General features: G+C 44.9%; 1 protein-coding gene across 10 annotated transcripts in view; it reads right to left on the minus strand.

Moving 5' to 3' along the window:
* Positions 1-10: 10 nt before the first annotated feature.
* LOC138130457 (pleckstrin homology domain-containing family G member 5) overlaps positions 11-27,339 on the minus strand; it is a 68,290-nt gene continuing 40,961 nt past the window's right edge. For 9 of the 10 annotated variants that reach the window (XM_069046942.1, XM_069046940.1, XM_069046941.1 and 6 more), the window contains 16 exons: positions 26,783-26,957; positions 7,906-8,109; positions 6,974-7,074; positions 5,264-5,412; positions 5,084-5,151; positions 4,882-5,028; positions 4,678-4,828; positions 3,886-3,980; positions 3,370-3,828; positions 3,209-3,319; positions 2,997-3,152; positions 2,709-2,936; positions 2,450-2,658; positions 1,874-2,394; positions 820-944; positions 11-765 (listed from right to left, as the gene is read on the minus strand). In XM_069046942.1, the coding sequence (XP_068903043.1) occupies positions 673-765; positions 820-944; positions 1,874-2,394; positions 2,450-2,658; positions 2,709-2,936; positions 2,997-3,152; positions 3,209-3,319; positions 3,370-3,828; positions 3,886-3,980; positions 4,678-4,828; positions 4,882-5,028; positions 5,084-5,151; positions 5,264-5,412; positions 6,974-7,074; positions 7,906-8,109; positions 26,783-26,957 (2,992 nt within the window). In that variant the 3' untranslated portion in view covers positions 11-672. Of the gene's footprint in view, positions 766-819; positions 945-1,759; positions 1,797-1,873; positions 2,395-2,449; positions 2,659-2,708; positions 2,937-2,996; positions 3,153-3,208; positions 3,320-3,369; positions 3,829-3,885; positions 3,981-4,677; positions 4,829-4,881; positions 5,029-5,083; positions 5,152-5,263; positions 5,413-6,973; positions 7,075-7,905; positions 8,110-26,782; positions 26,958-27,339 lie in introns of those variants that run through there. The other variant, XM_069046939.1, reaches the window with a different exon arrangement.

Raw genomic sequence — 27,339 nt, forward strand, 5'->3', positions numbered from 1 at the left:
AAGACGGTCGGTAGCAATGATAATGATTTATTAGATGTTCTCAATAAATATAACAAAGATACATTTCGTTTAAATTCTTAGTTTCTTAATAGCGTAATTAAAATAAATATAGACTTCTTAAGCAAAAAAATAAATATAAAATTTTATACCAAAATATAAAATTCATTGTACTATTTCGTTTAAAACAAACGATTTCTCCTTAAGTAAGCGATTTTTCTCCACGCACAACCGCAGCATCGGTAATTCCCGGAAAAACCAAAAAAATCCAAACGTTTTTCGGGGACCTACTCGACGCTCGATTAGTTTAAAGCGATCTATATAATCACTAAATTCCTACTTAAAGTATTATCAAAATCTTTAAATATTAGGCCAGATAGAACTTTTTTGATTAGGTACAGTATTGCTTAGGTTTATCTTGGAATGTAATAGGAATGTAAATGTGCCAAAATGTTTGGCATCTAATAAATTTATTGTTTTCGTGATATTGTGGGTTTGTTTGGTCCACAGTGTTTGTTTGTACAATCCGTATAAACCCAAGCCGAGTTCTCGTGTTGTTTTCTCATCGTTTCTTTAACTAGCTATGTAATTTAGTAATTCTAGTACTGTACAGGCTACAATGTAGAAGAAGTAAAGGATCACTATACAAGACACAAGGGAGTTTATAAATGTATGCTAGGTATGGTCCTCGTTGGGGGGCCTTTGCTCCTGACTACTGCAATTCCAAGATAGTCGTTTGTGGATGCTAGCATCTCTGCTATCATTTTTCTGCAAATTTTACACTTCGTTAACCCACGGAAACCTCACCCGATTCGATTTTACCTTGATATCATCCACAACTCCTGCCGTATGATATCGCTTGTCGTTCCTATAAATTCGTTTCATCGCCTGACGATGATGTCCTCTGCTGAAAGATTCACACTGATCCTCCGACTGGGAGGACACACCTAAACAAAATACCTTGAAACAACCACTTAATAAGACCGAAACATCTAATTTGATCAACTCAAAAATTTCTCTGTCTCATGAAATGCAACGATCGTCTGTCTTGTTGCATCGACGACACGAATCGTACGGACGTAATTTGTAAAAAGAAAAATCAAAGCTTTTATGCAAGTGCTATAGCGCTAGAGTGCTATCCTAAGTGGTCTAGTGATAAGTTTTGGAAAGTTTTGTATCATGACCAACTAAAAAAGCGTCATACTTTTATTACAGTTGATGATGAAACTCTAATTTTGTTACAACTAAACGAACGTAAAAATCGACGAACTAGTTACGCAACATCATCCAAAGCGATATTTGGGTTGAACAACGGCCATGAGGTAATCGGATTATTTTGCAGACATGCAGGAGAGGTGGCTTTTTAAATTTGTTCGTGTTCGTTTCGATGTAACTTGTCAGGCAGGAGTAGGTACCGAAAATGAGTTTGTGTTTGTTCGGGGTTTAGTTGCAGGGAACGCTTCAAGCGTTGCGCAACTAGCTCACAATACCGCGTTAGAACTGTCGAAAAAAAGAACGATGATGAGAACCGAAGTTTCTCTATGATCTAGTTAGTTTGAGTGACGTTCGGAATGGATGGCTTTTAATATGATTCATCGCCGCCTGTCGATAAACCTGTCGGATGAATAGGTGGCCGAATCAGGGACGCGTAAGTTGCGAGATTTAGCCTTCGACTTTGTCATAGAGTTTCCATCAACTTGAAATAATCACTTCACTGCATACAAAACTTATAAAACTAACGTTTCACATTCAAAAGACTCACAATAAATGAAATTACGTAGGCTCACAGTGTTCTTCTTCTAGAGTGAACGTAAAAACGAAGAAAAAAAAAGTTACAGTTTGTACAAGTGAACTCCCATCCGTTCCCACAACTAACCTGCTATCACCGGCACGTCAAAATCGAAACTGGCCGGTATCTGCTGGCTGGTGGTGGCCGTCGAGTTGATGTGTCTCGTCTTGATCAGAGGGGGATTTTTGCTCTGGGAGATGGCGAGTCCCCTCCGCAGGTTGCCGCGGGTCGGCGACGGCGGAGGATACGAGATTCCCCGGTGCGTGGGACTGAGCAGGTGGCTCCCGTTCTTGTTGTTGGGCACCGAGAGCGTGTTCTGGTTGAGGGTGAGACTCAGGCTGCCGACGTTGGGCGAGCCGAGCGTCAGGTTCGGCAGGCTCTGGCCGAGGCTGCCAAACGGCTGCACGGAGAGCGTGTTGGGCGTCTTTCCGAAGAAGCGACTCTTGAAGGAGTTCTTCTGCGTGACCGGACTTTTGTCCGGAGGGAGAGGCTGCACTCCTTCGTCGCTCGATATGGAGCCGGTGCGGTTCTCGTTCTCGATCGAGACACCGCGCGATTGCTCCTTAGCCGAGCCGACAGAGGATTGGTCGTTCATTTCCACCGAACCGCTAAACCAAACAGACTTGTGGTCGAAAACGAGCGCCAGTCGACGGTCGTACTCACCTGTGGCTGTGGGCTAGACTAGAAACTCTACTGGCACGGGAAGACGTGGCGAGGGGAGACCGCGGCGCCAACTGGAGGCTGTGGTAGTCGCTTTCCAAGTTGCACTCCAAGCCGTAGTCGACGTCGAGGCTCTGCTCGTCCGGTACGAACGTCATCTGCTTAGCTTGAGCGTACAGAGCTTGAGCTTTAGCGATGCCGTCTTTCCAGCCCTGCGACACCAACGACGACGGTCACTCGATCTCTCGACCTCGCTACTCACCTTCAGCTTCTTGGAGTCGTTGTTTTGCAGTATGAACGCGGCCACGGCCATGTCGAATTCGTTCTTGTAGACCACGGCCAAACTCGGGGTTTCCCTTTGTAATTCAGAAATGACTAATCTATCAACTAGGTAGGGTTGGCGCACCACGCGCATCGTGGCGCCACCCTTTTTCGTGGAAGGCTTGCAGATCAGAAGCATGTCGGTGAGGAGGAAACAGTGGACTTCCAGCTGAAACGAATATTGTGCTCGTCACGACCGACGCGATCTCTCTCATTTTTATCCACTCACCTTCGAGGCGCCGCTGTCTTTCAGTTTCAGGTCCCCTTCGAGCAAGAGATGTCTTTTTCTTTCAGCGGGACAGTTCAACATGGGCCTCGTCAAGTCCAGATGAGTGTAACACTTCTCTTTCTTCAGTATTTTCTCGATGTCGTCGTCTTTGGTCTCCTGAAAATTACATAAAACAGTCGAGTCCGATTGTCTTCGTGAGCCGCCTCTATTACCACAATATCGTAACTTTCTATCCTCGCTATAATCCCTTTCAGTCTTTCCTTGTCTTGTTTGTGCTTCAGACTCGCATTAACGTTGATAACAAACTCGTCCACCATCTTAATCTGAAAAGTTGAGGTCGATTAACGTGAAAGAGGGAACCAAATTTGTTTACCATCGTTTGCAGACTCTCCCTTTCCACGTCTTCGTCCGTATTTTTGAGAATTGCTTTCAGTAAAAGGCCATATTTAGTCAGTCTTTGCATCGGTTGGACCAGGATGTCCATCAGTCGCAATCTGTTGCACTCCTTCTGGCTCTCGCACCACGTCAGGTACGCCGTGAACACTTCGCTGTCCATGTTCTCCCTGCAGTAGTGCTGGCACCTCGCCTGCTCGGCGCAGTACTTGAAGTAGGGCTGGAAGGTGTCGTGGATCGACGAGAACCCCTCGAGCATGTTCTCGATGCAGGTGGTGCGTCTCCGCTGGCGCATGTCTCTGATCAGGGGGAACAACGTGTTACGCCAGAACATCACGTTCGAGTCCAGAATTTCGGTTATGTTGGAGAAGAGCTTCTCCCTGTCGATCTCGGTGAGGAGCTTGTGCGACTGCAGATCTCTCAGGCACGCGAGGAACAACTGCAAAAACGCACCCGTCAAGAAAGCGATTACTTCGCGGCGGCCGCAAATATTTACGTCGGTCACCACTTTCAACGTCCTTATGTACGAAACTTCGCTCGTTATCAATTCCCACAAGGCCGTTTGCTGTTGTTGCTGTTTCTCGTTAAGATCTGAAAGTAATACAATTATTGTTTGGGGCGTAAGGGGAGTAATTAATTGAAATTCTTGCCAAGTCCTTTGACGAGGATAACGAGTCAATCTGTAATTTGAATAATTTCTTTAAAGGGCCAAAGTTTCCGCTAATTCGCCTAAATTTAAGGGCCCGCCCTACTTTTAATTCACTTTGGGAAGTGACTTGCTCCGGATTCGTATGCGGATATGCGTGCTGTTCGATTGTCGGCTCCGTTGTCTCCGCCGCCCCCGTCTTTTCATCGGCGTATCGGCAGTAACTAACTTTACTTTCGAGACACTTTTAGCTAATTGGAAGGAGACAGGAAAAGGGACGAGTTACGGACGTGACTCGGATTCAGACGGCAACAACGTTTTGCAAAAAATCGCAATACTCTCGAGACAAACATCACGTCTTTATTTCATACTTTGTTTGGATTCTTTCCCTCTGCCGCTCCGCGATCGCCAAATAACGTTGATTATGTGCACGAAAATATCCCGGAGAATGTCTGGCTCTCGTAAACGACGGCGTAACGATCCAGGAATGACAAATCTTGGAAATTACACACAAAGCATGTGCCGAAGTGGAGGAAGATTTATGAACGTGGAAGAACTGAAGTTTTTCCTCGACCGCTGTTACATCTTTGTTGCGCAACACATTTCAATATTTTGAAGTCAAATCTACACAACACGACTCACCACTGTAATCGACGATTTCCCTCCAATCGTCCTCCAAGTTGTGGAGTGCGTCCACCGACTGGCACTGCCCCGGGGGGTAACTCACGTTATTCGGTATCCCTTGTTTCGAATATTTGTCCAACTGCTCGATCAGGGCCTCGTATTTGGTGTCCTGAAGCCGCCACCGGTTAAACAATTACCACCGGGACTACTCGCGATACTCACCTTGCTGTTGCCGAAGAACGCCGTCAGCCTCTGTTTGATCTGCTTCTTGCTCTGGTCGGCATCGTGCAAGGACGACGTCGAGTTGACCACCGCGCTCGGCTCCTCCGTGCTCGAACTGAAGAAGCTGCTCGTGCGAGGACGATAACTCTGCAAATTGCGTCAGAAAGTTAGTTCGGTGCGCTCCAGATGATCCGCGACTCACCCCCGATTGCTTCCTCGAGTGGTTGCCGTAAAGCGAGCCCGATAGTTTTTTATTGCTGTGTTCTTTGCCTGCAAGCGAAAACGTTTAGAACCGGCGCATCCGCCGAAACGTGCTCTCTTGAAGGACAATTTTTGTCGAACTTCAACGGAGCCCGTCGAGCGAGATAAAATTCTTGCTCACCCGTGATCCTTATGTGCTTGCCGACCAGGTGTCCCGTGTCTTGGTTGAACGAGAGGATCGTTTCCGCGTTGGTCTCTTTGTCGTGGAGGCGGGCGTCGCACAGGGACAGATCGATGTTCCGGAGATCGCATATTTTTGTCAGGGAATCGCTACGCAAAACAATGGAAGTCAAATAATGGTAATTAAAATAAGCGGAATTAATTGGATTGTCTTTTAGTTAGCAGTAACTGTTCGTCGCTCTAATAAGCCTCGAGTTAGGCAAACCGTGTTGCTAGGACGACGGCACAGCCGTTTTTGTCCTTGCGTTGGGACACTCGTCGAGTGATTTAATTCGAAAAGTTCGACATCCAACCCGATTCCCGATCTGACTCCCTTAAATCAATTAGAGATGTGTGGCCGGGGCATAATTAAAAAATGCTCCCTTCTCGTCCACAACTCCTCATTATTATCGGGACACACATTAGACTCGCGATTTATTACGGAACGAGCTCGCCGATAAAAAATTACATATTCCAGACATAAAAAACGTTTTAGTCCTTGCCGCATACTTTATAATGCTTTCACGCGGACGGATGTACATGGAAAGATAGCGCGCGCGCGCGGGCGCGCTTCATTAAATTGTATTTTTCTTCAAAAATGCACCCAACAAAAACTCCATTACAACGACGTTTGTGATAAATATCGTTGTGTGACGGTTCCCATGGCGAAAAGAATGCGGGGCACAATGCAAGAATTGATGATGCAGAGCCCCCGAGAAGCCCGATGCAAATAGCGCCGTCTCGTTCATTATTAATTTTCACTTATCCGAAATACCTCCTCCGATAAAGCCGTAAAAGAAGGAATTGCACGAGAACCCGCAAAATGTTATCGCGAATTTCCGCGTCGATGACGGCTTCGATCCTCTCAGGCGCACTTCAAACGGCATCGGCTATCATGTTGCGAGAGATCCGCCGGAATCGTCCGGGGCGGAACAAGCATTAGTTCGTTTAAACTTTGCGACCGGAGGCGGGACGAAAACATTTCAGACGGATTCGAAACGGAACGTTTTTCGCTCAGGTGGCGGCGCAAAAAATTCGAATCATCCCGGACTTTGGTTTTGCAAAATCGATGTGGCGCCGTCTGAGAGATCGTAAACCGCGTATGCGGTGCAGGAAGTCGCCTAGCAACAGTTACATCACTTCAATTTGCTTCTTCGGGACGGGACGCGCGCTGACCGAAACAAAAACAACTTCCGGAGTTGCCGAAGCGAACGACAAATGGAAACACGAATGCACCGATAATGCACATTTACGAGTTCGCAGTGGCAAGATTTCCCAAAGAAGAAAATTTATTTCGCGAGTTGGGACTTGGCTTCGCCGAGACCAGAGTTGATCGAGCTGCTAATTATGTCATTTACGTAACTGCTTAGATGTAAACGGTCGAATTCGATAAATATTGCGGTATTGTCCGATTGGCGTAAATAAGTCGAGTTATTTATGGGCCAGAACAATTTCCACGCTAGATTAAATCCGCAATCCCAGGCTTTTGTGTGCCTTTCGATACGAAATCTGTCGAGGTAAAACGGCAGAAATGCGTCTGAAATAGCTCGTTTGAGCCGGTGTGAAATGGAGTCGTTACGTTTTTAGGAAACGACGCTCCAACAATTTCTAAATTGCGATTAGATTTACATTAATTATTCAAAAGTGGGTCGAATTATAGGAAAACACTTACTGTAACGAGATCCCGTGTTGAGCGATAAAAAACAATTCATTTTCCCAAGTGGATTCATCCCCTACTTCAAAATTAACGCTGAAACATTCGCTGCTCGACTTCTGAAAACAGAAAAAAAAACCAAATGATTAGTACCGATTATTCGTTGAGACAAACGATCCTTTATGAACGAAACCGTTTCCGATAACTCGTTGAAGAAGTAAAACTCCGACTCGACTATTTATACAAGTTTTGCGAGGGTTAAAAGTGAGCACAGATAAATAAGGATTCGGAGAGTGCGTCGGGTCCAGATAACAATACCGCGAAAAGAAGTTACTTAATTTTTTATTGCGGATGACGAGATCCCTCTCGCGATTTGTCCTCTTGTTGTTGGACGGTGCAAGATGAAATTCGCCGCGGCGAAATCCATATCGCCTTGGGGACGGCGGCGAAGAACTGACCGCCAGGTCGATACATCGCACGGTCGGAAACGCAAAAATGATGCACAGAGGAACGGCTCTATAACGTGGCCGAGTTCTCGTTTACAACCCTTAAGTGAAACTAGAGTGTCGATGGCGAGCTTTCCGACCGCATCGAACCGACTTCCCATTCACTGCCGAAACGGCTACTTGCTCCGAGACCTTCTCGGTTTTCATTTGTTAGCGGCCTGCTGAATATGAATGAGACCCCAATCTGAAGGATTGGCTGGCTATTTAGTAACGACTGGATTTTTGATCGGAAAGCTCGCACGTCCGAGCTTTTATTGATTACGTGTGCATTATCCAGTCTCCAAGGGGAATTTTCCGGGTGACGGACCGATCAAACTCGATTATGGAATGCTCGTCTTGAAAGAAACGCACCGAAAACCGGAGTCGAAAGTTTCCCGGAGTGATGAACTGGATGGCTCCGGCGAGATCCGGAAGGAGCAAGTTTATCAACTATGCAAAACTTACTTGAGATCTACTAAGCATGTGTTTCCGGGCTGGCGGAGTCTCCCTGGTGGGTGTTACCGGTTCCGGGGTGACCGAAGGTGGGGCGAGAAGCGGACGTGTGCAGTCCGGCTCCGACCTCGAATCCTTCAAAGCCGGATCCGTGGTCGACACGACGCCTTGCCTCATTTCCAAAGTGTCCAAATGGTTTAAGCTCCTCGAGCGGACCTGGAACGACAAGCACGCAACAATGAAAAAATCCTTATTAGCTACAGATTGATATCCGAGCTTTCGTGAAGTTTTCCTCGGATTTGCATAAACGGGAGCTTTCGCTAGACGTCTCCGCTTGTACAAAAATTCCAAGAATATTCTATTATCACATTGATCGAGGACGCGTTATAAATGAAACGGGGCAACTTTTTTTTTCTGCCACCCCCGAATCCTAATTGATGGCGAGCGAGCGTCAAATTAACGCCCGACAGCTAACGTATGTGTAATTTTAATGGGAGCCGAATAAAAACTAAATTGCACGTTTTCATAAACTCCGTTTCTTTTGAATCAATAGTTAATTCGTTGTATCGCGCCATCTTTCAACATGGCTTCACTAAATATAAAGTTAATTACGTCAGAGCGCATTGTGGCGGTGTCCTATCAAACTTTCAGTAACGTCAATGGCAACGACGGGCTTCAATATAGGAACTGATGATATCTCCATAGACGTTGGGCTTCAAAAAATTGCCAGGATTGTTAAATGGCGCCCCACCAAATTCTTTCATTGATGCCACACGCACAGTCACCGAATGAAAGGGGACGTGGGTGTTTCACCCGAAAAAGGAGTTTTTACGAGATGTGTCCGACAAAAAATCAACCGAATCATTTATCGCCCCCTCAACCACCCACATTAACAAAATTCGACTACGCACCTTATTTTTAGGGACGTTAAATATGTTAAAAGCTCGTACGCGGCGCGCGAAAGTCTTAACTTTGACCTATACCGTCTACAAATAATACACAAAAGTCATGTTGAAATAAGAAAAAGGCTTTGGAAAGCTTTCATAAATCACACTCTGAATAGATCCTTTGTCGGCAAATGGAAACACACATAATAGACTTTTCTATTAGGGAGGGAAAACCAAATCCGTACGCAATTACGGCAACTAATTTTTCACAAAAGCGAATGCACATCGAAACAACGAAACCGATACAATTTACCTGCCGGTTAGTTTTCGAAGAAAGTAAAGTTGGCAACACTTCAAGCTTTAGCTAATGAAAAAATAAGCCGGGTCGAAACATTTTCCACAGTTGCCAACTTTTCGCATGTTCGTGTTTACAGCGGAATTAATTTGGGCGTGATTTATTTTGATTTCGTCAGTTTTTCGCCGCGTGATTTGTTTCGAAATTTTGTGGCGTGAGCGGCAAAGGTTCCCGCAGGAAACGTCCTCCGCGTTCAAGACCCGATGGAAATTTGCACCTCCAGTTGCAGTTACCACCGCGAACGGCCCAAACGATTTGATTTAATGACCCTCATGTTTCAGGATTGCGAGCTTTAAGACCGCCCCCCTCAAACTTGAATGCTAGACATATTTTATGTGGAATTCGATAATCGCCATCGCAACCCGGCATCTGGGCCCCGGATTCATTTTATCGTGCTGGGTTATTTTCCCGGCCGAGATAAGTACGAATCGGTTATTAAATAATTAACGATTCTGGATATGTCTCCCTGCGGTCGCCGTTTGGCAAGGCGTAAAACTCCAATCGACGGCCGTAAAACCCATTTTGCTCCCCCGTTTCGAGGCTGTCGCGGCGGAAGTTGCGATAATTCGATTAATTAACCGGATTGCGTTTTTCGGCGCTTCGAATTTAAAACCGAAAGTGACGACGACGACTCTCCGACGCCTTAAAACATCCTGTCTTTCCGACTGTCACTTTGCCAACTCCTTCTGATCACCTTCGGAAGTTGCGGGTCTTGTTTGCTTAGGTGCGAAGTCGCCGCAACCCTTGCTCCATTAAAAGGGTCATTCGGGGATTAAAACCGAACTGTGCAATTAAGTCGGCAGGCTAAACAAGCGTTTCGAGCCTTCGAGGACCATTTCCTCGTCTCTCGACGTCGACGGTTATGAATGAGGGCATCCATTGATGCGACCGAAATAGAAAATTCCTCTCTCATCCCGTCACCGACACAATGATTCCGCATCCCCTTTTTGTATCACCTAGACTTTGTATTTTGATGCCCTCCCTGCTCCCACCTCCCAGATAAGCATTATTCGCATCCTCCGTACCAAGATGTTATTTATCGCTCGACGCATTCCTGCGATCCTGGGGCCATTCTAAATCTGTTTATCTGCGACGCGTGCAGACGGAATAAATCCATTTAATGAGGATAATCGTGACGGGAGTGGTGTACTCCCCCAAGTCTTCAAAGTTAATTCTCCAATTAACGTGCATGCAGATTATTCGCAGGATCTACATAAAAAAGGAACGAATAAAAATTCGAGGACGAGATGAACTGTAAAAGAACGACCCTTGGACGTAATAAATCGCAGATGGCTCTCGTTTTTTTTTATTCGCGTTCATCATGAGAACGAAATCTGAAAGGTAACAAAGGCGCCGTGAAAGTCTTCATCGAGATTGTTTGAAAGCTTGCTTCATCTAGGCAGAAATTAGAGCTTACGAACAAAATGATTTATGGATATTGCTAGAGTCGAGGGCGAGGACGAACAATAAGGGTTGTGTAACGATTCGCGAAAAAATAGTTAAACGTTCTTTTGTTGCGCAACGAATTGGACATTATCTGTTCGGTATTGTTTAACATTTTGAAAAGTTTGTAAGGTCGCGCCTAGCAACGCGCGGTGTTACGTTTGACAATTCGTTCACGATTAATCGATGAATATTTTCATTTGATGCCGATGTCGGCACTAAATTTTGCCGATTTAAATAAAATAGGTCGCTTTGGAAATCGACGATCGTAAAATAAGGGTGCCGGATCAAAGCGGAGCGATCCACCGGACACAAACTTCTTATGTTACTTTCGACACAAAAGAGTTTTAATTGGAATTCGAAACGAAGTTTTTGAGGTAAAAAATAAAGCCAACGAGTATGAAATATTTCATTGTTAATTTCGACAGGGTGAAGTTTTCGAAAGGAATTTGTTTGTGGGGAACGAGCGACGACACAAATAATAATTGTTCCATCTGTTATCCTTATCAATTGAATTCTCGCGGCCCATCATCAATTTATTCCAAAGAACGATACGTAATGTTTAATTTTAATATTTCCGAACTAAAGTCGCGACAGGAGAAGCTTCCTCCCCTTTTCAATTACCATTTTAATAAGGGCGCCACCTCCCCGTCCAAGTTTTTCGTCGAGGCCCCTGTTCAAACACTTGATACGCCATTACCTAAATGTTTTTGTTTACATTTCAAACTATCCCGTATTAGATTAAACGGTGTTTCGAATTAACAACGTGTGCTAACAGCCTAACAAGCCGGCCGGTTTATTAACTTTGTCGCGAAATTTCCAACCGTGACGTGCAGCTCGCCGAATTCGCCCGTTCGCGCTGTTTTTACTCGATGTTTCGTAAATTTTTGCAAATTTATTCAAATTCGTGCGCAAGAGACGGATCAAAGGCGACGGAGATGATTAACGCCGTGCAGTCCCATTTTTTCGAGTCACGTGACGAGAAAAGCTTTCGCTGGATTTTGGAAGGGCGCGAGGCGTTCCGGGGAGCTTTCAGGCCATTATCCTGGGAATCGTCCGGCCTTAATTCGAGCTTTATAAATAGACGGGTGACAATAAAAGTAAACAGAAAGCCATCAATAACATTCGATATGTGACGTACGAAAATACTTTTCAATATGTCCGCGACAGGACACGGCCTGAGATGTTTGCGATTCGCGGCAAAATCCGGGGAAGCTCTCCTCTGCCATCACCGTATCGGTCGATTTGTCTTTTTTTCTGCATCCCATTGAGTCGCGACGCCACCTCGGATTTACACAATCGCAAAAAGAACCATCAAATATTTAGCGTAACGACGGAAAGTCCGTAAAACTGATGCCGAAGTCGGTGGAAAGCGCCGGTTTAAATTGGAAAACTGCTATTTTCATTCCGACGCCTCTAGATCGTGGTTAACATTTCGGGGGGCGGTAAAAGCGTTCGTTCATCCCTCGTACCGGACTTTACACTTTCGAGAGTTCGTCGTGCATCGACATTTTTACATTTTAACGGGGTCGACGAGGTGAGGAACGCGGTTCAGTATGAAGAGCAAACTCATTACGCCGCGCCGATAAAACGGGCGATATTGGCTGCAGGTATTGCAACCCCCGACATCCACCACCACCGCAAACCGTATATTTCTCGCAGGAGGAAACACATTCGATTTCCTGTTTCGCCCCGACACTTACCGAACCCTGCTCGCTTCCCGTCATAATTCACTAATTGATTATAATGGGAAAAAGCGATGATCCGGTGGTAATTTCCCGATTTCTGCCGCCAGACCGGACCCCAAATGGAAAAGTCGACTCGACTCGACGCGACCCTAACTGGAAGGGACGTGTTTTCGCAAAATCCCGGAACTACAAAAGAGATGCAGAAACTGGAAACCCTTTGAGATCCCGACCTTCTGGTGTGAGGATCGATTGGATTCAGTTTTGTTTGAAGTTTGCTTCTTTTCGCCCTTTTCGCGAGCACTCTCTCCAAGACAACGCTCGTGCTTGTTTCTCCTGTTCATTTCAGACGCGAATGTCTAATAACCGATATTTTTAAGCCCCTATTATCGACATCGTTAATCTGTGAATCTTGTTACGATTCTGTTTTGTTTGAAAAATATCGTGACGAGGAAATGCTCGAAAATAATTGTTCTTTGAAAGAAAAACAACGCACCTTTCTCGCCCGCCATTGTGCACGTAACTCGTTACCAACCCTCGCCTTTCATCTATGTCAAACATGATTTTAAATAAATTATCCCGGAGCGAACGTCTTCAATTCAAACATAAATATTTAAATGTCCCGAAGAAAAATATCACCCTAATGAATTTCGATAAACTTCCATTCGTTTCCCTCATCTGGTGATTTTCCATTGAATTTTTTGTTAACTCAAAGAATTTACTTATCTCTGAGGACGGTATCGCGAAAAGACGACCCAAACATCCCTGCGGGTTCCTTTCATCCGATTCAAAGAGAACTGAAATCGAAAATTTTTACTCGGTGCATGCGTCGAAACGAGCGATAATTTAAAATTAAAATTGTTTCGGGAGCCGACTCGCCCCGGATTATTATTCATTCACGGTTTCGGACGCCGTTTTTGACCGATTTTGGCGCGTGCAAGCTCATTACGGCCCACGGCGAATAAAACCAATCTGAGCGAACGTGACTTTTCCGCGTTCGTTAGGACGCATTGCGTACAGTAAATGTGTTTATTTTGGGGTCGCACGGGGGCGGCTCGCCGCGTGCAAGCTCCCCGGCCGTCTTCGGCGGAAAACTTGGAAAAAGTTGTGCACCGTCCCCTGCAGCGCTCTAAGCCTTCCGCGTTTGTAATTGCCGCCGGCCGCATCAACCCGTCGACTCGTGCATCTGCTTGGCCCGCCGCCAGGACATCTGCTCCGGCGAGGTCGATCCGCACCTAATCGTATCGATCCGGTGCACTCCGGAATTCGCGAAACCGTTGCTTTTCGGGATGATTTACGGTGGCCGCCGCGTCCTCTTTTGATCTAGGGGCGGTTCGTTGTCGCTGGATTCAAAGGCGCCGTTTTATCGGCACATTTCGGAGGTGAAATCAAATTTGTACCGCGGGGGCTGATTCCATTACCGTTTCGCTTCGGATCTGGATGCCTGCTGCAAAAAGTAATTAAGGGATTCAGAGATTTATATCTGACCGACTAGGCACTTCATCAACTTTATTAAGACCTCAGTGCTGGGTCGATATCGTCAGTTTTTCGTTGAGTGGTTGATTGTGTTGAGGTTGGTGAATGATGACGTGGGCGCATTAAATCGGGCCGCGGCCCTACGACTAGTCAAATAAGGGGGTGGCCCTTGGAAACGCAAATACAAAGGAACGCCGACCGTAAATCTTACCGATCATTAGGCGCTAAATGCTGAAACTGAAAAGTGGTGCTTTCAGGAGACGGCTCAAGGACGACTGTTTCGATTAAATTAACGCGCTGTTGCTGGATCTTTTCGCGCACCCCAAAAGGTAATGAGCTTTTGCGTTTCGAAATAGCCAACTCCGGGGACCCGGAAGCGAACGGCTCTCGCTGAATAATTGTTTCGAAAGGGGAGGTACACAAATGGATTTAAAAAACGATTTATCGCTCCATATTTTGGCGCACCGGCCAAAATCCCGAATTAATTCCTCCACGTTGATCCATTTCATAAATCGCCGTCGCTGCTCGACCATAACGTGAATTTTTGTTGCAGCCTTACGTACCTCTTGCGGTAAAGTGTATAGAAAATATAAAATTTTATTAAAACCGGTCTATAAATAAAAGTTATGGTCATGTAAACATTTGACGTGCTTCGTTCTCGGAATTGTAAAACTTTACTATTCCGAACACGACAAGTACGCAGAATACAAATTGTCGAGGGAAATGGCTTTTATGCCCAGGAATATGTCCTAAAACTCGATAGGAAATTGTTTCCCTCCTACATGTGTCGCTAGTTAACGACCTGTTATAACCTCATTGTTTCCCAACAACGTGTTTAGAAGTTCGTGATTTTTAAAAATATTTTTCTCACCAGAACCGGACGGTTTCTGCGAGTTTCGTGAAACTGTTTCGCGTGTTGAAGACACTCGTTCCGTTTCACCAACGAGACGAGAGAAAATAACAAAACTCGAGACCAACGCCAGAGTTGTTTTTTTAATTCGCAACTCTTAAATCGGATCTTGTCAGATTTGCAAAGCAGTGACCATTGTTAATAATAAATGCGGCCGGGACGAGAAAGACAAAGAGCACAACTAATTTATTCGTATTTCAAACGAAAGAAACGAAATAAGTTCTAGATGTTTTCAGCTTTTCCACACTGCCTGAATTTCTAGGGAAATGGGAGAAATTGTATTCGATTTGAACCATGCACGTATTAATTAAATCGACGAGAAGCGAGCTCCTTTGGACGATTCTTTTCTGAATTATGGAACGCTCAAATAAAAATATTTTTTTCTTTTTATCAAAGCTCATTAGCGACATCTTTAAAATTTCTTGGTGCTTTGTACAATCAGAAAGACGCGTTTTTGGCGAACGCATCTCTTGAATTATTTATTCAGGTCCGTTAGGAGGTCCAGTTTTTGACGTTCCAGAGGAGAAGGGACAGCAATGTGGGATGTGACAAGGACGAGTCTAGTTCTGCAGCATCTATAAAATTGAAAACGTTCCTTGGTCGAGTTAATTCACATCCTTGGGATAGAGGAGATCCTTTGCACTGTCACTGGCACGTAAAAGTGAAAGCCGGGCCGAGCTGAATTTCCCGCTTGATTTAAATAATTACTTGGTCCGTAATTAGGCTCATTGTGCGACCGGCAAAAGGGTCCTTCCTGTGTTATTTGATAACATCAGCAAGTCCTTGTGTGAGTCAGTCAGTCCGGAGCCTCCAGGACGATCGCAAGCTTTTGATCGAGCGACTTGGCCACATGCATCACACAGTTAACCGCATCCAGATGACGCCTCCAGTGATCTCCCCTAGCGCCACCCTCGTGGAACCCATCAAAGCGAGGGTGTCTCAGAGCTAGACTTCATTAAGATACAGTATCGCAGAGGTTTATCTCGGATCGTTGCTTATTGAATTAAGTTCTTGGCGGGAGCAGGGACAGAAAGCAGGGAGGGAGCGAGTCGTGAATTATGTGGAAAACTCAACGTTTATTTAATTTACATGACAAGGAACAGATCGCTTCGCGTCTATTAAGAACATCTGTTAGTGGTGCATATATCTGGCGCTAGCGTATCATGTGAAATGGATGCATTTATCAACGGCGCGAGTAGGCGCACGTGACTTATTACACCGTGGTCTTTCTCGATGCGACAACTTCTCGAAATAAGTTGCCGATATTTTTAAAACGATCAACACGTGCCAATTCGAGCCGGACGGATGTTCGTCATGGTCGTGTTGAACGGCCAGTTTAGACCCCCGATTCGTCACCGATGCAAAAATCACACCGAAAAAAGAACAGGTAGGCGGACGGAAAGGTGGTGAAAAGTGCACCGACGACAAGCTGCCTCCTGCAAAAAGTTAAAATTAACCACTCCAAAACGGAACCGAGACTAACTCCAGACTTTGCTCCGGAAGGATGACGACAAGTTTCTGGGGTCGTTGAACGAATTGAGAAAGAAAATCGAATGTTTCAAACTGACACCGGAAGCGGTCGCGGGAGAAGAGAAAAAGTAAATTTTGCGAGAGAGAAATTTTGGAAGGAAGAAGAATTTAGATGATTCAGATGTTACCACTGCTTGCAAAAGTAAAAAAATTAAGACAGATGGATAAGAAAAAGGTTCTAGAGTTAAAGAAACACGTAAATTGGCAAAGAAAAAAAAGTATTTGAAGCAGGTGCCAAAAGAGTTACATGAGAAGAGAAAAAAAATCCAGACTGGATCCGTGGAAAAATGAAAGATAATTTGGATAATTCACATGTTACAGAATGACCAGCTACTTGGAAAAGTTGAAATAAACAAAACAAGAACTTACTTCACAATAAAATTAATGAAAAGTCAAATGTATGCTCCAGATGAAAAGCGAAAGGTTCTAATGTTTGATGACCGAATGCGTGAAAGATAATAAAAAGGTGTCATAAAAGAACAGAATAAATAAAGATTAAATGGTTTATCTGGAACGGAAATTATTAAAATAAGACAAACAAAATTAAAATGTGGATAATTGAAACTCTACTTACTCATCATGAGACGCTTTCTGCAAAAATTAATAAAAGATAAAATTAAGTTAACGAAAACTGAAATCTTTGCTCCAGACTGGTAGTTGAACAAACACCAGAAAGAAACTGAAAAAATGAAGTACTCGTTCGAAATTAATACCAAAAAGAGATGGTGAAAGAAAAAAAGCGCGGGTCTTTCGGAACAGAAACTGTGGAAGAAGATAGGGTTACCTGCAGCTTGCCCACCGGCGGGGAGACTACCAGGAAGATCCTCATGGTCGCCTTGAGGAAGTCGTCCTGTTTGACGCTGCCCTTCTCCTCCTTACTTTTGAGTTTGTTCGCGCTACTTTTGCTCTTGCTAAGACTAGATTTAAGCGATCTATCACTATCTTTCGTTTTGTCACTCTTTCGAACACCTTTCTGGCCGTCGGCCTGCTTGGGCGCGGCCAGCGAGTCAACGTGTTTAACAGAAGCACTTTTAGATTTGTCCTTGAACGTGAGGGCCTTGAACAGGTCGGCCTTGGTCGTTTCGCCGATGCTTTTCTGCTTGGTGACCGGCTGTTTCTTGTCCTCCTTCTTGAACAGGTTCTGCGTTAGGGAATTCTTTCGAGAGAGCGACTCTCCCGCGGCCTGACCGGAAGATGGCTGATCCTGGCCACCGGAAGTGGAGGCATGTCTCTGGACCTTCCTCCGGATCGAACCGACGAATCTGCGCCACTCCTGGTGTCCCCCCTCAGACGTCGGCGGCGATTCCTTGTCGATGGTTAGGCTTTCGCGGGCTATTTTCGCCGGTTTCGAAGTGAACAACTTCACTATGTTGAACAGGTTTTTGAACGGGTGACGTTCACGACGCGAACTGCGCCATCTCGTTTTATTATTATCAATCGTTCTCGGATATGTACACGGATACAAACGACTAAGTTTTATTTACAATAAGCGCATTTGCTTTTCTCCAAAATTTCAAACTTAAAAAAGACAACAATAACAATGATAGAGTTCTTGCGGGGAATTGGTCCGGGCGAACGTCTGATGATGACAGATATTGCACGTCGGTCCCTCGAGGATCCAACTCGAACACGACCAACACCCAGATCCACGTCTGTCACAAATTAAATTATTTCGTCTTGCAATTTGCGACGTTATCGTCGGACGCGACGTAATAAAACGCAACACTCCTAAGCTCCGGATTTCTAAACACCGACACTTATCGATCTCTAATTTGTCCTGTACGCACACCGTTTATGTTCACCATCTACGAGCTCCAAGATAAATAGAGTCCCAGCTTTGCATTTACATATAGTTTATTACGAGCAACCGTGGGGGTGGTTTCTTCAACGTCAATTTTGATGGGATGAACGGATTTTGCGGAGAATAAATTGGAACCGAGCAACGAAGAGATGTTGATCGAATTTAATTCCAGCCCGGCTGGAAGCTTTTAATAAATACAATTTTCACTGTTTTTGCCGTTGATGGCGTGTCTTCCCGCAGACACATCAAAGGTCCGAATTGCTCCAGGTCTCGACTGCGAATTTTAATTAAATCGTCGCGATGTATGAGACAATATGTTGGAAGTTTTCCCTAATTTACTGGTCCCGCTGGAATGAAGTCGCTTTACTTGTGGCCCAGGTATTTCCATCTCGAAAACTATTTTCACTCGAGAAATTTCCAGGAATTTGACCCGATTTTTTTTCGCCTCGCACAACACCAAGCTCTTCACTTACGCAAATTTCCGGACTTCTCCGGTCTATTAATCTTATTAAAGACCAAGTTATTTGAAGAGATCGAGTAACTCCGCGAAAAATAAAACCTCCCGAGCACCTACAATGTATATGTAGCAGCAGGAGGACGTCTCTTCACCCGGCCAACCACTAATAAACTTCGAAACCCATAAAGGTGAAACTCTCATTTTTACAGCACACCTCGAATTACACTTTTATGGGTATTATGTGCGATAAAATGGTGTCGGAGTGGGCATCAGGGGACGCACGAGACGCTCCGAAGGCGCTAAACCCACCCCGTTCGAATCAGACCCCACACGGCGACTTTGTGTCGAAGTGACCAGATCCGCGGAACGCGACCGCTCCACGTGCCCGACTCGAGCAGTTATTTACGGCGAATTTCCTGCAAGGTGGAAACACAACCCAATAAAATGTTAACTTGGCAATTTTATAATCTCGCTGCTTGATGACTTCCGAAATTGCTACTTAAAAATTTCATTATAAACATTTGACAGCCGTCCAAGAACGAAAACATGATACTCGCCCCCCCGTTCGGTTACAGCTCAATTACCATTTTCCCGCGTCCATATCGAAGAGTTGCCGAAGAAAATTAATTATTTTATTTTTCGACGGGTCGTCCAACCCTCGACTCGAGCTTGTAATTGGTACTTCGCCCCGAGCTCGAATTAATTAAGCAATATGCTCGTCACATCTGTGTCTACTTTGACTTTCATTAGACGCGCCCGCCTTCCGGTACGAATCGAAGGTCTACCGGATTGTTTGATTTTATTTTTTAAAACGTCTCCGGAGAGACGCTCGCGTTTGCTGATATCACCGTTTGTTTCGTTGTGCTCGTTCCTCTAGAACGGATTGCTTTCTGGTTTCGAATCGATACCTCAAATTCTCAAACGGACCTGTGCGAAAAAAATTCAAAACGAGCCGACGCTCGAGGAATAGAGAAAAATTCCGACGACGGGGAGGAACACCGGTGACGATTATTCCAGATAACAAGGGAAATTCTCGCGGGGTTAAATGGTTCGTAACGACTTTATTATGGGCTTTTACCGAAAGCTCCGACCGGAACATTGCTTTGGAGAAAACGGCGATAACATCGGCATGGGGGAAACAAAGAAACGGATGAGTCTCGCCGCAAAAGTTGGACGTTCTTGTGTTTTATTTAAATTGAGCGAAACTCACGTCCTTCGGGAGTTGTTCGAACTATCCCGGATCGGGAAGCCGCAAATGGTACCACCAACTTTTGCGGTGTTTCGTGAATAGAGAAGCTAATGAATGCCGAGCAGAAGCGTTTCAAAGACGAGAACCGAGAGCCGTTCTATATTCGATAATTAATACGGTACGGTACCTATGTGTGCGGCGGCGAATATTACCCTCCTGTGTCGCTTTTTACGGCTTCACCACGACATAAAAATCAAAACACAAATTTTACGGCCTCCCACGCTCCACCTGAAAATTCCCCGGAACATCGTCACCCACCCTCACATTTAACATCCATGCCACAGACAAGATTTTACTCACATTGGCAAATTTAGCTGGGCAGTTATTATTTGAATCGCGGCTGGGGAAAATTTTCGATAATCCCCACCGGTTTCGGCACCGATATTGTAGTAGCGTTTTATCGCCAGATTTCAGGTTTGGAAATTAATTTTTTGTCGCCTGCCACGGGAAACCCTTCCGCATTGTCCGGGAAGGAAAAATAATCCATTGTGTCCTGGGGAAATTACGGGATTATCGGCAGGTCCTTGCTACATTCGCGCCCCTCGCAGTTGTTGTAAATGATCGAGGAGCGGGACGCGCGACCACAGAGGGGTTGTTTGTTATTGACACTGCAGAAACGGGTGAAGTGTGTTAATTCGTCGACTGTGACGTGTTTTCCGATCGAAACGCGATCCGTCTCATTAGGCCCCCGTTTTATTTTAACGGGAACAAAACGAACGAATTCTTCATCCCCCGTCTATTCATATTGTAATTTTGTTTGGGGCCCGGACGCGACTTGGCAGACGTGCACCAGAAATAAACAATTTTTAACGAAAATAATATCCCCGTTTCAAAAAAAAACTTCGCTTGACTTGACTTTTGACTCCAAGAAAAATGTCAGAAAGAATCGACGAATATAAATTGATTTATATGTTTTATAGACAATTATTATATTTATACAGAGCTGATGAATAAAATGAAAAAGAAAGAAATTTATGAAAATAGTTATTTGTTTATCGAGGCCGCGAAATCATTCTTTAACGTACCGAGAGAAAAATTGTCGCCGAGGTGCCTTGTGGCCGAGGTAACAATATCGCGACTAGAAAAATCTAAACGCCAGTCTTACATGGAAACTCATTTGTACCTAATATTAAAATGACGTTTAATTTAACGGCCGGCGTTAAAAGCAACGGCCGCGAAATTGGATTTTGCGGCCTATTTTAGGTATCTCGTTTTTGTTTTTGAACATTAAAAAATAGGCCAATAATTATCCTGTATGCTCACTGTCGTACACAATTAACCCCGTCTCAATGCGAGTTATCAACTTTCGTCGAACTTGTCGCGACTAATCGACAAATCCGTCCCGAAATTGGATCGTGAGAAACAATTCGGCCGTTTTGTCATAACGAATTTATAAAGAGATCGATCGACGCGACCCGGCCGCGTCGGATGCCAATGGGGCAGGTCATGTTTTAGGGTGGAATTATGCGATTTTCATGGAGGCGTATTCGACAGACTGACGCTCGGTTAATTGTCGTTTTAACCAATGTTCATCAGTCAAATTATCGACGCATCGATCCGAGAACAATTCGAAAATCCGCTGCGATGCAACCAGTCGTACGGCGTGGGCGGTTGCATAACCCACGCGATCCGGGAAATTATTCGGGAAACTGAGAAAACGGGAATAACGCCCTCCGCAAACAGGCGCAATTAGCGGAATACAATTAAGACGTCGCGAAATGGGGTCGGATAAGCTGTGCATGCACTTCCCAAAACAAATAAATCGCGTTCGGAGCTGACAAAGCTGGTGTATTAATTTCTTTGAGAGATTTCAGCTCGAGACGAAGTTGTTCTGAAGTTTGGAAAGAGACTAGTTCGTACGGTGCGGGGTCGGTTGCGACCGTGGATGTGTTTGTAGACGTCTTTTGTATTATATTATACTCCAAACTAATACTAGTAACGAGGATAATTGACGGAGATCTGAATACGTCGACGTCTTTGTTCGACTCGCCTCCACGAGCAGACTCCAAATTGCTTTCAATTTCAATTATGCCATCACTTTGGGTGTCTCCAGTTCTTGCCCTACATAATTTAGCCAGTTTTAAGTAGACTCTTCTATTCTGGACAAGAACTTACGCTTCTGATCCCGAGGAAATCTTGTAAAACTCGTTGATTCGTTCGTTGGTGATATGTTTACGTTTAAAAAATCCTAAATGAAAAACAACGCTCAATCATTCCGAAGAACTTTGTTAAACTGTAATTTTAAAGCCATCAATTTCAATAACAATCGAGCAAAGCTTTTTACCAGTTGGAAACGTACATTTTGTACTTCGATAAATACAAGTGACAGTTGAGAAAAATGTAAAACGAAAACACTACATAACCGTAACCCAGTTTTGGTGTAAACCAACAACTCCAGTTTAAACTGACGGTACTGGTTTATGCTGACGCTTGACAAGGCCCCCTGATGCCTTACTTAACTGAAACCTCTCCGAATTGATTGAACGCTTAATATTCATGAAGCAATGCGTTTAAAAGCAATTGTCATTAGTAGTTTACGTGAAATGATTTGGAACAATTCGCGGTTGGATCACATTTAAAAAAAAATCGACGTCTCATTTTTCACGATGGGAAACCGTGGAAAAGTCCCTCGATTAATCAAGCGGTGGTTTTCTTCTGGCAAAACAATTCGCAAAAGTTTGAATTGTTCTCCGCGTTCTTATAACAGAATTGTTGTTATTTCCGCCGGTTTCATTCCAACCAAAAAAAGTGCGGGGACATTACGAAACAAGTTAGACAAAATGTGGTACTTCAATTCCCAAGTGTTTATGGCGTAAGTCCAATTGGTTGTAAACCGTCGTAAATAACCGGGTGTTGTGTAGGTGAAGCTCGCACTTCCCCAACTTTTATTTCTCTATAGGTGTAATAAAACGGAGTTGTGGCGAACACATCGTCTATGGCTTATAACTTTTTCTATAAATTACGGCTTACAATTAAGCTAACCGGGGCCTCCGGACGCTCTCCACTTGAAACCGAAGGCTTGTACAGGATTTTCGCGTGATTTATCGCGGCTCTAGTGACAGATTCCGTCTGAAAAATGGACGCCAATTATGAACGTCGACGGTAGTGCACCTCGTGCACTCTCAATTAAATTGCAATTTTCGCGACGGCTTCTCGGAACCGTGCAGTCAAATACCGATCAGCGGTTCATCGATTGGACAAATATTTATGTTACGCGTGGAAAACTTAATAATCGGCACACAATTCCACAATTTTTTTGTTGCCGTGTAATTGTTCAATGCCACCAGAAGGGACAAAGTTCGCCGACGCCGTTCCGAAGGGCAATAAGTCTAATGCAGTATCGACCTTTTATTTGCGGTCGCTGCAAGTCGAAACGGAATCGGAGCGGTGGCGTGCGACATGGATGCCATTAGGGCCTCGACTGTTTAACGATAATTAGTTGAAAGTAGACGAGCAATAACATGTGCAAGTGTGTGGAAAGTGGAAATGTTATTGCCGATAAGTGGTTTCGATATTTTCGACCTTAGGAAATATAATTAGTTACATGTAACTGAACAACGGCCAAGTATGATATTATAAATAGACGGGACTTTCGCAATGTCGTACAAAAATCAATCAATATTGTGCTAGAGCAAAGTTGACATTTCACGAAAATGTCAGATGGCTCGTTCGCGTCGTCTTTTCGAAAAAGTCCGTCTTTTGGAAATATCACCGGTTCGCCATTAGCGGGACCGGTGGCGATTTATTTGTCAAATTAGTTGTGGACGCCTGCCAGGGCCTGAAGAAAACGCCATCAAACCAGTATATTTTCGTGATGATAAACAAACACGAGAATCGTCGATCAGACGAGCCGCCAACAACGTAAAGAAAAAATTTACCTTCGTGCGTACGAGACTTAGCGAAAATCGAAAAGGTCCCGTTGCAATATCTGTCAACAGCTGCGTGAACGGTGCCCTCCCCCCCGTACAAGAAACCCCTCTTACATAATCCACTTTTAAAAAATCATGTACACCGATTACATCGACTTAGAAAAATCGCATCATCTTAGCCGGTCGACGTCGAAGACCGAAAAAACAACCACTGACATTTCGCGAGGGCTCGCCGAAAATTGAGCGTCGAAACGCGCGCGTCGTCGTTTCTGAGCGTGCGACGCTAACCAAACGGCTCTTGATGAGAGACTGAACCGTCGGGCGCCAGCAGGCAGCGTCGGCCGCGTCCCGACGTCCGTTCACCCTTGCAGGCGCCGCACGGATGCGTAACATCCCCTCGACGAAGAAGACTCTCCGAACAGATTGCACACCGCCCAAAAAACACCAAATAAATATGTAAACCGCGCCTCGTAAAAATGAAGTACATTTAATGTAATCCGGCCCAAAACGAACCACTCGCATTTCTGGAGGCAAAGGGAATAATAGAAAATGTAGGCGGCGGGGGTGGCGCGTTAAATGCGCTTCGCGCTCCGCCGGACGCGTTCGCATCTATTAACTTGGAAATGAACAAATCTTCTGCGGGGTGACGTAAAATGCACCGCGTTTGTGCCCCGTTTCGCTCTCCGCATTCTGATGCTAATTCGTACCATTTTGTGCCAATCAGGAGCGTTTCCTGGGGGAGTGTCGTCCTGCACGCGAATGTTCGACGGAGAGTGGTTCGCAAACGCGATTGCTGTCATTTCCGACAAAATCAAATACAACCTGTCACAGCTAGGCCGGAGCGGTCGAGAGATCGCGGCATTTTTACGCACCTGCTGTCACGTTAACGTTAACGAGTACGGAACTGCGTTTAAATTAAAGTCACGCGAAGATCGCTTCGGTGGTGGCGCAGGAGGCTCCCGGACTTGGTGCACCTACCAAGAGCACCATCGATAATTGATTAAGTGCACGGCAGGGTACGGTCCGACAGCGTAAATTGAAAATTATCGAATTCTGCACTAATTAATGCATCCTGCGTAACAACTACGACGTCGACGTTCCATCAGAGTACGTGAAGGAATTATAAAGCCTTTATGGTAATGCAAAAAAAGCACAATCAAACCATTCGAAATTTTAGCTTTCAACCACTAAATCCCATCAATTTTCTGTAGATCTAAAATTTGGCGATCCAGCTGGCCACTAAGCAACATAATCATCGCTAGTTAATTAAATCGCCAACTGAATTTTCTCAACATAACAAATAAGCAATAAAATGACCACATTTCGCTGATGGGTACGTGAAAAATTAAAGCATCGATGCCACACAAAACAAATTAATTTTGAACGAATAGCGCTGCATATTAGTATGCATTTTTCAGTACAAACAAAATTCATTTAAATATTGCATTGCAAATCCTGCAACGGTTCATACGGAAAACAAAATAACGAGCCACCTGAAAACTGTGCATTAAATTAACAGACGACTTTTTTGCCATTTTCCGTTTCATGACATTTACGGAAAAATTGGCGCTGCCATTACTTTTATTTCTGTTTTAAATTTTATCGTTTCGATCGTTTACGGAGGTCATTTTTATTTGATAAACTCGCCGCGCCATCCCCTAATCTATGACCGCTACTCTAACTCTCTTTCTAACGCTAGTTCACTTACCTCGGGGGCGGCGAAGAGATGGTGGGCTGCACCTGGCCCTAAAACTTTTCGTTTCATTACGACGTCCGAAAAAGCCGTCATAGTTAAAGGCGCGGGGGCGGCGAAACGGATGCATCCCGCGTAAATAAAATACAGATGCGAGAATTTTACGAAATAATTTTTACGTGCCAAGTACGGTCGGTCCCGGAGCCGACTCTGCCCGGAGCGGATTTTCGGCCCACGTACATTTAACCCTTCCAAAAATACTTCCCGTAATTTTATTCGTGCCGTCGGTGGAGCGCTTCCACTCGACAAATCGCATCAAGCATAATATCTAATGATTACGTTATTGAAAATTCTAATAATGTTAAATGTCTTCTGGAGTAGATTTATCGAGGCGGGCACGTCTCTAAATTGTATCGACAAACACGTCGACCCACCCCCGATACAACGTTAAATAAATCCGGATCGCGTCGGCCTCGCCGTTTATCAAAGCACAAAGAAACAGGCGTAAAACGCTCAACTTTTTTCGACATAATTAAAATGGAATTAAAGCTATGGCCAATCATCGCCGAGTTACATCAACACGTCATTTATTCCGGGACACGCGAGCTTCTTGTCGATTTCGATCCGGGTTCCGGCGTGGATCCAATTAGGCCCTCTTTTGTCTGAATTACGACGGGGCTTTCTGTTATTTTTTTCGCGATTTTATTTTTTATGCATCATCCCTGTTTAGAACCCACACGCAAGTGTCGGATCTAATTTTGGCCGTCTGCTTTGTGCGATCTTCACTTTGATGTTTGTTTTTTTCGGGGGGCGGTCATGTTGTTTGATTAAAAATTTTCAACAAATCCCATCAGCGCGGTGCGGTTCGCAATCTCCGTTTCGGTTTACGATGCAACACCGATCAATAGCGGCCTATTACGCTCCATTATCTGTCAAGACTTCCTCGCAGGCTCTCCGGCCTCGACCGCAAACTTGCCGAAACTGTTACGGTGCATCCCGCAGATCCGGAGACCGCCACGCGCCGCCCCCGGCCGAAATTACATCGCGGGCCCCCCGCGAGAAAGGCCCCCAGATGTAAAACGCCTTCCGAGCCCAACATAAATATTTGAGTCGAATGGAAACAGAACAGATTTAGAGCAGATATCATTCGTGATTGTTTCTTAATTGAAAATCGATAATTCTCCCACCAGGAACTGTGGATTACCACCGTTTTTTCAACCGGCTACTGTTACTCAAAAAAATATTATAAAAAGACGCAGACGAGTCTATTTCTTTTAACAACCGCCTCAGAACAAAATGATTTTTTTCATAAAGTAATTTGGACGCGACCACACTTCGACGACGTCTTTCAGTGATTTTTTCCCGCAACTAGAAACTCGTGGAGCTGGTGAAACATCAACCCCCGCACTCGTCGTCTGAGCGTCGGCTAATCAAGATGCAAAAAGTGCCATTTGCAGATGAAGAGTGAACGCCACCGTCGAGGGCCATTCGAGCGAACGCTTTCGTCTTTTTCGTCCGTCAGTTGTGCACTCACCGTTTGGTCTGGACGTTGTCTGTTCTCCTGCAGGAGGACATCTCTGTTTTTCTGTCTGCAGGCGTTCTGTCTCTTCAGCTTGGCACAGCCACTTCCGGCAGACCTGAAGCTGCCTTCTGAGGTCTGCGGACGGTACCTGCCATCTTCGGAACTGATGCTTTGTGGTCGCCTTCGACTGGAAAAAACAAGGGAAACAATGATCGGATCAGATTAATCCTTGATCGAGGACGAGAAGGATCGGGATTTCGTTCGGTTGTTTAACAAGCGGCGAGCTCGGAGCCGATCAATTTTTCATCGAAAATGGTGGATGCGCCAGGCCAGTCGTTCATCTATAACTGATTGATTTCGAGTTTCGCCGCGGACCGGCCATCAATCATCAATCCTGTTTTTAATAATGTCCGTCGGTGGGACAAGACGGGAGTGTTGCAGCAGGAATTTTTCGACGCGGGACAATTTGCGAGCCGAACAAACAGGCGAAAGTTATAGCTTTCGATTCGAGCGAATCGTTAGGTACGGCGTTATTGTTGCCAAATTAATTAATCGGTTTATTTTCTTGG

This window comes from Tenebrio molitor, chromosome 5, assembly GCF_963966145.1.
Source record: "Tenebrio molitor chromosome 5, icTenMoli1.1, whole genome shotgun sequence".
Classification (NCBI taxonomy): Eukaryota; Metazoa; Arthropoda; class Insecta; order Coleoptera; family Tenebrionidae; genus Tenebrio; species Tenebrio molitor.